Source organism: Bos mutus, chromosome 9 (genome assembly GCF_027580195.1).
Source record: "Bos mutus isolate GX-2022 chromosome 9, NWIPB_WYAK_1.1, whole genome shotgun sequence".
Taxonomy (NCBI): domain Eukaryota; kingdom Metazoa; phylum Chordata; class Mammalia; order Artiodactyla; family Bovidae; genus Bos; species Bos mutus.
Genome location: NC_091625.1, coordinates 103,750,632 through 103,763,040, shown reverse-complemented (window position 1 = coordinate 103,763,040; position 12,409 = coordinate 103,750,632). Strand labels below are relative to the sequence as shown.

At 47.0% G+C, this 12,409-nt stretch overlaps 1 protein-coding gene across 3 annotated transcripts in view; it reads right to left on the bottom strand.

Moving 5' to 3' along the window:
- Positions 1-12,409, bottom strand: part of FAM120B (family with sequence similarity 120 member B) — a 66,464-nt gene that overhangs the window by 18,741 nt on the left and 35,314 nt on the right. For all 3 annotated transcript variants that reach the window (XM_070377087.1, XM_070377088.1, XM_070377089.1), the window contains 3 exons: positions 11,057-11,158; positions 7,818-7,990; positions 2,247-2,339 (listed from right to left, as the gene is read on the bottom strand). In XM_070377087.1, coding sequence (XP_070233188.1) covers positions 2,247-2,339; positions 7,818-7,990; positions 11,057-11,158 — 368 coding nt within the window. The remainder of the gene's footprint in view (positions 1-2,246; positions 2,340-7,817; positions 7,991-11,056; positions 11,159-12,409) is intronic.

The window sequence follows — 12,409 nt, the reverse complement described above, 5'->3', positions numbered from 1 at the left end:
AGTGTCTGCCAGCTTACAGAAAGAACCCAGGAACACAGGAAAGAGAGCGTGCAGCTTGGCCTGAAGCCGAGCATCTTCCTCATGAAAAATTACATGAAAGAGGAAATGACTCTGGGAGCAGCAGAGCCCACGCACATCCTGGGGCGTGAAGCCCGCTGTCCTGACCACCTCCTCAGCCCGGCTCTGACTCAGTCACCTGAACATACACAGCGTCCTAGGGCTTCAGAGCGGAACTCACCTCCTCCATCACCTCATCCCAGGCAGCTCTTCCAGCCACTCGTGCCCCAGTCAGAAGGAAGGGTGATCCAGGGCCAAGACCACCATGAGATCTACCATTAAGTTTATAAATACAGAGTTGCAGAAAGGACCCAGGACTCAAAGGATGGCAAAAGGCAAATCTTTACAAGAGACGTAGGAAGATCAAACCTGAAGCACTAACTGTAATCCCACGCTCCTCCCCTCTCTTTAGTCACCTAAGACTTGGCGCCATCAACAAGCACACGGGGCAGGGAAAGGCAAACCTGTTGAGTTCTGGCCTCTGAGTTTCAAAGGCCCCACCCCTGGGAGAGCCTGAGATGCCTCAGATCTGCCCCAAGTGTGACGACTCTGAGCAGAAGGAAGGGGCAGGAGCACATGGAGCTCTGAGCTCAGAGCAGCAGGACCAGGCAGCCAGCGAGCTCTGCCTCCAGCCCTGGAGCTGGGAAGAGGCTCTGCACGGGCTGTGTGGGCTTTGCTGCCCAGCCGGCCTGGGAGCGAGCATTCCACAGGGCAGGGGCTGGGGAACAGGCTCCCCCAAGGAGAGCGAGTGGGGCATGGTGTCTTGGGATGCCCAGCCGCCCAACCCAGGACACACACCACAACCTATCGGATGGGGTTTGTAAAAGAAACAAGTGAAGATACCTCAAGCTAAAATACTTCTGCAGATTAAAAGATAAAAAAAAAAAAAAAAAACGAACTACTACATACAAAAATAAATAGGCGACAAGGATATATTGTACAACACAGGAAATAAAGCCAATATTTTACAGTAACTGTAAAAACTATAAATGGAGTATAACCTTTAAAACTGTGAATCACTGTGGTGTATACCTGTAACTTATATAATATTGTACATCAACTATACCTCATAAAAATGAAAAGGAGAAAAGGAAAGAAGGGCTTCTGCACAGCAAAGTTAACCAGCAACAAAATGAGAAGAAAACACACTGAATGGGAGAAATTATTTGCAAAACATTTGTCTGATAAGGGGTAAATATTCAAAATACATAAATACCTCATACAACTCAACAACCAAAAAACAGAACAATCTGATTTAAATTCAGCAGAAGATCCGAATAGACCTTGTTCCAAAGAAAATATGTAGATGGCCAACAAGCAAATGAAAAGATGTTCAACACTGCTAATCATCAGAGAAATGCAGATCAAAACCACAGTGAGCTATCACCTCAGATCTGTCAGAATGGCCATTATCAAAATGATAAGAAATAACAAATGCTGGAGAGGATATGAAGAAAAGGGGAGCCTTATGCACTGTTGGTGGGAATATAAATTGGTGAGGTCATTGTGGAAAACAGTATGGAGGCTCTTAAAAATTAAAAGCAGAAATACTATATGATCCAGCAATTCCACTCCTGGGATTTATCTGCAAAAAATGAAAATACTACCTTGAGGAGATATGCACTCCCGTGTTCACTGCAGCACTATTTACAACAGCCAGGACAAGCAGGCCAACCTAAGTGTCCATCAATGAGTGTGTGTGCGTGCACACACTGTGCACGCACACACACACACACACACGATGGAACATAAAAAAAGAATAAAACCTTGTTACTTGTGACTACATGAATTGAGGGCATGATGCTATGGGAAATAAGTCAGAGAAAGACAAATGACACGCTTTCACTTCTATGTAGAATTTGGAAACAAAACCAAAAAAACACAAACTCACAGACACAAAGAACAGAGTTGCCAGAGGGAGGGAGGAGGAGGGCCGAAAGGGCCAAGGGGACCAGAAGGCAAACTTCCCAGCTACAGAGGGAGCCATGGAGCCTTCCCTGTGAAACACCAACCAAGTTTACAGAATGCCGGCAAGAGTGTCACCCCTGTGGCCAGGTGGGTTACAGAGTCACAGAGTGAGGGAGTCATGGAGCCTTTCCTGTGAAACACCAACCAAGTTTACAGAATGCCGGCAAGTGTGTCACCCCTGTGGCCAGGTGCGCCATCCTCAGGGTGGTGACAATCAGTACCTGCAAGTCCGCAAGCTCCATGGTGGGCTTTCCTTGGAGGCACAGGGCCTGCGCAATGAAGGCGTGCAAATCCTCCAGACAGAGAGTGTCCACCTGCATGGAAAGAGAGCCAGCATCAGCCCTGGGAGAACACAGGCACAGGACAGCACATGCACATACACACATGTGCACACACACCCAGCAGCAAAGGGCACACACACACAGGGCTGCATGTGCGCATGTACAAATGCACACACACACACGTGCATACACGCTCAGAGCAGCAAAGCACACACACCAATGTGTGCACATATACACTCATACACGCATGCGTGCCCAGGGCAGCAAAAGTGCATGCACATACACACAAACACATACATGCATGCACACTCAGGGTAGCAATGTGCAGAGGACAATGTGCACACACACAAACACACACACATGTACACACACACATACATGCATGCATGCAAAGTGCACGCACACATGGGACAGCATGTGTGCATGTACTGCGCACACACACATGCACACATACAAACACGCACACGTGCATGTGCACCCACACCACGTGTGCATACTCAGGGCAACAGAGGGCAGTGCATGCACATGTACTCACACACAATACACACACGTGTGGTGCATGCACATGTACACACACACACAATACACACACATGCATACATGCTCAGGGCAGCAAGTGCACACACAGATGACAGCACATGCACATGTACACACACACGTGTGCACACGGTCATGGCAGCAAAATACACACCTACACAGGATAGCACATGTACACGTATATATACATACACAGATACATGCACATGTGCACATGCTCAGGGCAGCAAAGTGCACACATATACACACACAGGATAGCATGTGCCCAAGTACACACACACAAACATGCAAAGCACACACACAGGCTCTGGACAGCACATGTGTGCATACACATACATGCGTGCATGCTCAGAGCAGCAAAGCAAACATACCTCCCTGGGGCAGCAAGGCACCCACACTCTTACATGAATAGCCAAGCACGCATGTGCACACACACACACACACAATGCGGGAGGCAACACGCTCGGGGCAGCAAAACACACACACAGGCACAGCAGAGTGCATGTGCACATATGTGTGTGCACACACACATGCCTGGGGCAGCAGAACATACACATGACCATACACACACATGTACACACCCAGAATGGTAGAGCATACACACACACACACCTAGGGCAGCAGAGCACACACACTCTCATACACACACACACACACACCCCCAGGACAGCAGAGCACACACATGAGCATATACACACATGCACACACCCAGGACAGCAGAGCATACACACACACGCCTAGGGAAGCAGAGCACACGCATGAGCATATACACACACGCACACACCCAGGACAACAGAGCACACACACACACGTCTGGGGCAGCAGAGCACACACATTCTCATATACACACACTCACACCAAGGGCAGAAGAGACATCCCTGGAGGTGGGCGGGGTCTTTTCTCCCCCTATCCACAGTCCCTGGTGTATAAATCTCCATGTCAACCAGAGCCAGGCTGGGCAGCAGAGCCTGGTACTCATGAGCAAGGCAGAACACTCCAGAACGCCTGTGGGAAGCCTGCTGCTGCTAAGTCACTTCAGTCGTGTCTGACTCTGTGCGACCCCATAGACGGCAGCCCACCAGGCTCCCCCCGTCCCTGGGATTCTCCAGGCAAGAACACTGGAGTGGGTTGCCATTTCCCTCTCCAATGCATGAAAGTGAAAAGTGAAAGTGAAGTCGTTCGGTAGTGTCCGACTCTTAGCGACACCATGGACTGCAACCTACCAGGCTCCTCTGTCCACGGGATTTTCTAGGCAAGAGTACTGGAATGGGGTGCCATTGCCTTCTCCGATGGGAAGCCTGAGCTATGGCCAAATCTGAGCCTTGGAGCCATGTAGGTCATCAAGGGTTAACACAAATTTCCAGAGCTGACAACTGTGGGGTTTGCAGACAGAAGGCACCCACAGCTAGCCTGAGCTAGGGTGATCAGAGCTGGGACAAACACCCACGCTTGCGAGCCCCAGATGTCAACTGTGTCTTTGGATCCCCATTTATAAGAAACCTGCTGCTGCTGCTGCTGCTAAGTCGCTTCAGTCATGTCTGACTCTGTGCGACCCCATAGACGGCAGCCCACCAGGCTCCCCCATCCCTGGGATTCTCCAGGCAAGAACACTGGAGTGGATTGCCATTTCCTTCTCCAATGCATGAAAGTGAAAAGTGAAAGTGAAGTCGCTCAGTCATGTCTGACTCTTAGTGACCCCATGGACTGCAGCCCACCAGGCTCCTCCGTCCATGGGATTTTCCAGGCAAGACTACTGGAGTGGGGTGCCACTGCCTTCTCCGTATTAGAAACCAGGATTCCCCAAATGTGCAACTCCTCCCATCCTTTGTGAAATCAAAAAGTCCAACCAAAGTGTGAGTGAGAAGCAAGGAGAGACAGAGACAGGAGAGACAGAGCCTGGGAATGAGGGGGCGGAGCACACAGATGGGTGGGGCCCGGCCACAGCAGCACCTCCACACCCTCCTCACAGGGTCAGCGGCTCAGCCACCAAATGTCACCATCCATCTCTACCTTTACTCCAGCTTTATACAAAGTTGCCTTTGTATAAATGAAGCTATAATTATGTTGCAGAAAAAGCAAGAAATCTACAAATGCATAGCACTCATGACCAAGAAAAAAGATCTCAACCTACAAAAGCAAGACCAAGCAGAGAATATGTTGTTTTAAACTCATAAGCCCTCACCTCTATCTTAGACAGGTTTGTTGGCATATAGTTAGTTCTACTTCTTGCCATTAGCATCTTTTGCAGAAAGCTGATTTTAAAAAACCAGCCTACAAAAAAAGAATCACTCTTGGACTTCCCTGGTGATCCAGTGGTTAAGACTCTGTGCTACCCCTGCAGGGGACATGGCTTTGATCCCTGGTTGGGGAGCTAAGATCCCGCATGCCAACAATGTAGCAAAAAAAAAAACCATACTTTTTCAGTTTATCGATTTCATACTCTGCCACCATCTTTGTGATTAGCAAATCTACGCTTACTCCTTGGCAGGAGAGTTATGACCAACCTAGACAGCTTATTAAAAAGCAGACATTACTTTGCTAACAAAGGTCCATCTAGTCAAAGCTATGGTTTTTCCAGTAGTGATGTATGGATGTGAGAGTTGGACTATAAAGAAAGCTGAGTGCCAAAGGACTGATGCTTTGGAACTGTGGTGTTAGAGAAGACTCTTGAGAGTTCCTTGGACTGCAAGGAGATCCAACCAGTCCATCCTAAAGGAGATCAGTCCTGAGTGTTCACTGGAAGGACTGATGTTGAAGCTGAAACTCCAATACTTTGGCCACCTGACGTGAAGAGCTGGCTCATTTAAAAAGACCCTGATGCTGGGAAAGATTGAGGGCAGGAGGAGAAGGGGGCAACAGAGGAATAAGATGGTTGGATGGCATCACTGACTCAATGGACATGGGTTTGGGTGAACTCCAGAAGTTGGTGATGGACAGGGAGGCCTGGTGTGCTGCAGTCCAGGGGGTCACAAAGAGTCGGACACAACTGAACAACTGAACTGAACTCAACTGATAACATATCAGAGGAGACAAGATTCTTAGTAATACCAATTTTTTAAAAACTTCACATAGTAGAGATTATTATGATAAAGTATTTGCTCTACCATGATTATAAAAAATATGCAAACTTTCTATGATGCAAAATTACCCTTCCGGAAAAGTTTCTCAAATTAGCCTCTAATAACATGTTAACTTGGAGGCTGGACTCCAAGTGACAATGAGCTAACCAAGTTAGGGCCCAACAGTCAGCAAACCAGGGCTTTGTTTCTTTGTACGCTGTGTGCACTAAACAGTATGCATTCATCCTGTGTGGCACCTAATTTAAGCTTAACTAGGAGGAAATGGCACCCCACTCCAGTGTTCTTGCCTGGAGAATCTGAGGGACGGTGGAGCCTGGTGGGCTGCCGTCTATGGGGTCACACAGAGTCGGACATGACTGAAGTGACTTAGCAGCAGCATACAAAAGTATACCATTTTAGCCTTATTAATCTAAAGAGATTATAGTTATTAATCTAAAGAGAGAATAGTTATCCTTATGGATAACAACACAGTATGCTGCTAAGTGCTTCAGTCGTGTCCGACTCTGTGCGACCCCATAGACGGCAGCCCATGAGGCTCCCCTGTCCCTGGGATTCTCCAGGCAAGAACACTGGAGTGGGTTGCCATTTCCTTCTCCAATGCATGAAAGTGAAAAGTCAAAGTGAAGTCGCTAAGTCGTATCTGACTCTTAGAGACCCCATGGACTGCAGCCTACCAGGCTCCTCCGTCCACGGGATTTTCCAGGCAAGAGTACTAGAGTGGGTTGCCAATGCCTTCTCCGGCAACACAGTATAGTACCTTTTAATCTAAGGGATAACACTGATGCATTGATTTGTTTTCTATTTTAAAAGTTCTAATTTGAATGTATCCTTTAAAGTCAACCAACAATGAGTCTATCTCATGCTGACTTATACTAAAAAGATTTCATTTAAAGGTAATTACTAGTACTAAGAAGGTAAAAGTGGAAATTTTCCTTCTGATACTTGTCTAGCCTCAGGTGTATATAAATACGTGGGATGTAAAGTGACTATTCTGTGATTTGGGATATTTTCCTTCTGGAAGTGGATTTTCATAGCCAACAGTCACTTGCACAGCTGACAAGAAAGCAGAGCTGTGTCAACTGACTACGAATGGGCTCAAGGACCTCTCTCTCCTGCTGGAAAAAGAAATGCAAAATGTAGTCCTAAGAGTGCTAACACAAGGCTATCCAAGGATATATCCATATCCAAATATCACTATCCATATATTCACACACAGTCCTGAGAAGAAACCGCTTATTCTCCTGGAGGAGAAAACTCAGCCACTGGTCATCGACCAGCTCCCAACCCCCACTGTGTCCGCCTTAGCCACCTGCAGATTCATAAACAAGGGAAAGAAAGCATTAACTGATAATACATGCATGCACATTTAGTAAAAGTAGCAAAAGAAATGTATTTTTCATTTAAACATTAAATAATCCTGTGATCATTTACTGATTTATACTTTGCTGAGTCTGGTGCAAATAAAGGAAAGTTCTACTCAAAATGAAAGTTCGTCCTGGTGTGTGTGAAACCAGTGAAGAGGCAGTAAATTAAACCTCACTGAGGGTGGCTTACCTGCCCCGTGTTTGTGGCAACCACCATCCAAACAGGGACACAGGACAGCCCACGCTCCACAAAGCTAGGCCATCGTGAGCAAAGTGCACCACGGCCTGGACCTGGCAGACACCTCAAGCTTCTATCACAGGGAGGTGCAGAGCCCACTTCTATGCCGGCAGCCAACAGGGCTCCTCAAATGTACGGCCACACAGAGACCTCACTTTTTATGAAACAGACACTGGGCAGAGACGGGGCAGGGGACCAGCCCTCAGCAACACCCCAGACCACCATACCCCACAAAAGTCAAGGGCCAGAAGCGAGGGGTGACTGCAGCAGCCACGGCCAGGAGGGAGGTTACCTGCACGAACAGGTAGACCAGGAGGCAGCACAGCGCCTGAAAGGGGCGCTCAACTGCCTGCAGTTCTTCTCGTGAGGATGACAGGTCAAAGCAGGCCAGCAGTGTGTCCAAGCGCTGGGCCTGGATTCCTGGCTCTTGGCTCAGCCACAGCTGTCTCAAACTAGGCGTTCCCCCTAGTTTAAAAAAAAAAAAAAAAAAAAGTCCATTTACCATTATTCTTTGTACTAGCAAGTTATAAGACGCTTCTCAGAAACAAAGTAAAGAAGTAAAGGGCACTGACCTCTTTCCTTGCTGACTTCCTTGGGCTTTTACACTTAAAGCAACTGGAAAGTAAACATTAACAGAACTTCCTGGTTTAAACAAGCAGAAATCCTAAAAGGTCAGCATATATGTATTTCATTGAAAACATTCCTCTTTCTTTAAACAGCTATACTGTGCAGGAAAGGGGGGGCTTTCTCTTCCTGTGCTCAGCTATGCTGTCCGAGGGAGTGAGACAGACGAGACTGTGACGGGGTGCTTGGCAAGAACACCACTGGTCTACTCTGGTAGTCGGCTCTCTTATTTTCCTGGACTAGTGGTTTTCAAAGTACACTGTGCAAAAGAAACAGCTGCCAAAATTGTGCAAGATACATTTTCCTTGGTTTTATATGCAGAAATTATGAATGAATGAATGATTTTCACATTTTTAAATAGTCAAAAACAGCAAAATGAAAACATTTCACAGTATGAGAAAATTGTGTGACTCTGCCAGAAAGGATCAAGGGTGGCCCCCACACTTCACCCAGAGTTCCATGGGCAGCTGAGATTTTGTCTATAGGTCCTATTTGCATTGCTCCTGAAACGTATCAGCTTCAAAAGTCAAATTATGTCTTCACTTGGCAAAGGCTTCTGTGTGAATTCACGGACAGGAAAGTCTCAAGAGCTTCTCAGAAATGAGCAAGTCCCAAGAGTGCTGCCCAGAGGGACTGGGAAGGAGGAAATTTCTGTGAATGACAACTTGTTTCATTTTATAAAAGAAGATCTGCAAGGTGCTGGGGAGTCACGTCTTTATACAGCCAAGAAATACTAAGCTTACTCTCAGATTCTTGAATGCTTTAAAAATCATTCCAGATGGACAAACTACCAATTAGATGTGTGCAATCAGCTTTCCGAGGTTTATAAAATAAGGATATGCTTAAAATGACCAAAACGAGGCTCTGTGAAGACAGAAAAAATCACCTACATGTTGCCTAAAGAAGAATATCCAGTTTGGGAGATAAAAAGCTATGTCAGATGCTTGCCTGCTGTGTGGTCAAGACTTGCTGCACAAAATGCAGCGTGTCAGTAAGGGAGGCGGCTGAGGATGATGCACAGACGCAGGGACCCTGTGAGGGGCAGGTCGGGGGAAAGAAAGCCAAATTTCCAGGTACACCCTTCTGAGGGCCTGCAGAAGGTGAGGATCAAGCAGCAGGAGTCCACTGCTCTTAACATACACGTTGTCAGGGTGCTGGAAAACCATGAGATAGGCACCTGGATGATCCAGCTTCCAAATGAGTCTAAAATAAAAACCATCTGGCATTTTTCCTCATGGATATACAGAAGACTTATATATAAAAATCCTATCATTTTGTATTGTTATTAACATAAATGTGAACAGTCATTCATCTGAATCACCTGCAACACGAGTTCAAGGCCCCACTTCCAGGGTTCTAGAGACGGCGGACGCACGCCCGCCCTCCGAGGGTGGGCGGGGCTCCCGCTCCTTCTGGAAGCACAGGCCCCGTGTGCAGTCCCAGTGTGCAACACGCACACACCTGCAGCTCAGCAGTGCCAAGGAGCACGTGCCCACAAGCCTCAGAAACAGTCTCTCCAACAACTAAGCAAACTTTAGAGTTTATTAAAACCTTATATTGAGGGCCTCTAAAGTTAACTCGTAATATAATAATGAAAGGCCAAATATTCCCATTCTACATTATTTCTGGAACGATACTATAAAATGAAAATTACATATATATATATTAAAACATTTCTGGGAAATGATTTTGGGTATTCTTTGAAAGTACTTCTTGCTGTAAAATGTGTCATTCTTAAATTGTTTTTGTGATAAGTACCTTTAGGTTTGAAATACTAAAATACTAATATTTAGGTTTGAGTATATCACTTATCAACTGAGAGAATTAGGAAATATTCCCTCAACTTCTCTCCTTGTACAATTCCACTTATAAGAAATATGTTTCACAATGTTTCTTATTTGGTAAATTATAGGCTTGAGTGACAGAACACAATAGTGACTTGAAAGAATTTAAAGCATATAAAAATGGAATATAAAAATTTTGGAAAGTATTTGTTTTGTGAAACAATAAGAAAGGCCACTAAAATAAGCCCAAAACTCTGTCCTCTCTTCAAGGGTCTGTATGTAGAACCCTGTCTCCTACAGTCGAACACGCTTGGCTTTCTCCAGATACTAAGAACCCACAGGAAGAATTTACTTCGACTAATTTTTAGGAGAACTCTGTTTTCTCCTCCCCTCCTACTGGCCCTTGAAAAAAACTTACTTTTACAGTTGAACACCTTCCTTCACCTCGTTGAACACCTTCCTTCACCTCCTCTTCCCAATTCATCAAGCCCACTTTCAATCGTGGAAGCAAGACAAGAATCGCCCCAAGCAGAGCAGCAAGAATGCAACCGTGCTAACTCACAGCTGCTTACTAAGGGGGTCCTGGTTTCCTTCTCCCCCTGGCGTGGACCTTGGGCAGCAGGCAGGGGAGTGAGGCAGGGTGGTTCAGAAGACTGGGCCTGGAGAGGTCTGTATAATGCCCTTTCCTCTGTTGTATTAGAACTTCATTAGGGACACCACTCCTGGACCCACGGTAGAAATGAAAATCAGTGTGTGTGCAGTTCTGGAAAAGTATGTTTCCACAGAGATCATTATTGCATCATGTGGTAAACAACTCTGACATTTAATCAAGGCTGTCTGTACCTGGTGGAGAAGGCAATGGCAACCCATTCTAGTTCTCTTGCCTGGAAAATCCCATGGATGGAGGAGCCTGGTGGGCTGCTGTCCATGGGGTCGCTAGGAGTCGGACACGACTGAGCGACTTCACTTTCACTTTTCACTTTCATGTATTGGAGAAGGAAACGGCAGCCCACTCCAGTGCTCTTGCCTGGAGAATCCCAGGGACGGAGGAGCCTGGTCGGCTGCCATCTCTGGGGTCGCACAGAGTCGGACACGACTGAAGCGATTTAGCAGCAGTCTGTACCTGGAATGTTCATCTGCAGCGGCCTGACGAGGTCTGGCTGCCTCAGTGGGTTCCCGGAGTACACAAACCACTCCTTGACAGCGGGGCCGGTGCTGGAACCACCTGAGTAAAGACAGCTGCATCAGTGGACGTGCGTACCAGTCCATCACCACACTGCACGAGAGCCACCTCGGCAGGACCAATTCCACGCCGGTGAGCACAGTGAGTTCTCACATCCAAGGTCACCAAGGGGCCTCGGGCATCCAGCAGTGGATCTCCTACCCTCTGATCGGATGGTCGTCCATCCAGTCCCACCAGAATGATGACCTTGGGTGGTGGGTGGCAGGACAACCTGGATAGGTGATCACTGAGGGCAGAGGTGACCTCTCAGTCACCACCGAGACGGCTCCTGCAGCATCCTGCTTTCCTTCCCCATCACCCTCCTACCGTCCCAGAGAACATTCAGGGAGCAGAAATATGACAGTCCTTTCTGCTCTTAAATTCACTACTTTACGCAACTATTAAGTCTAGTGTTATGTCAGACGAATCAGAAAGCTGGTAGGAATAATCTAGAATAAAGGCACTTCTGTCTGTTGCTAGATTACTAACTGCTACGGAAGCTCAGGTGGCCCAGTCAGCTGCCGTGCCCCACTCAGCCGCAGCTCACCTCGCCCTTTCTCACCTCTGCGTTTGGGCCACGCTCTGCTCTGCCCCCACTCCCCTCCACCACTCCCCCAGCCCACCGCAGATGCCACCTCCTGTGCCCACACTTGGCGAGCCCCCCTTCCCTCCCTCTCAGCTGAGCCTCCCACGCTCCCCAACCACTGCGCCCCACTCAGGCAGCACTCTGGCTGGAGTCCCGGAAAACTGAGCTCCCTAGAGCAAAAACCATTCTCCATAAAACACAAGGCCCAGAGCAAATGCTCATTAACTGCAGGTTTAGGAGCAAGTTCATCTTAGTCTAAATTTCATACACACAGAAAAAATTTTAAAAAAGAAGATCTGAGTATTCTTAATGTTGTTAAAAATAAAACAACCCAATTTCTATGTAATCCTCTTGGCCAAGGTTTTCATTACATTAAAAAATAGCCAACTGAGTGAATGCTGCCCTGCTCATGCCAAGAGACAAACCTTACTAGGTTCTGTACTCCCACTCAACCACTGCTATTAAGGGACCTATCCTGCCAAATGACTCCTTGGGAATCACTAAAACATTCACAAAACCACATTTGACACCGCATGGAAATGACCACCTTTTATCTAAGATTGTTCACAGCACAGAGGTTCAGAGCCAATGTCTCAGAGCTTTAAGTGACACACAAAAGACAGAGAGAGAGGTTCACGGTGGGCACTGGTGCCCTTGTCTAAACACAC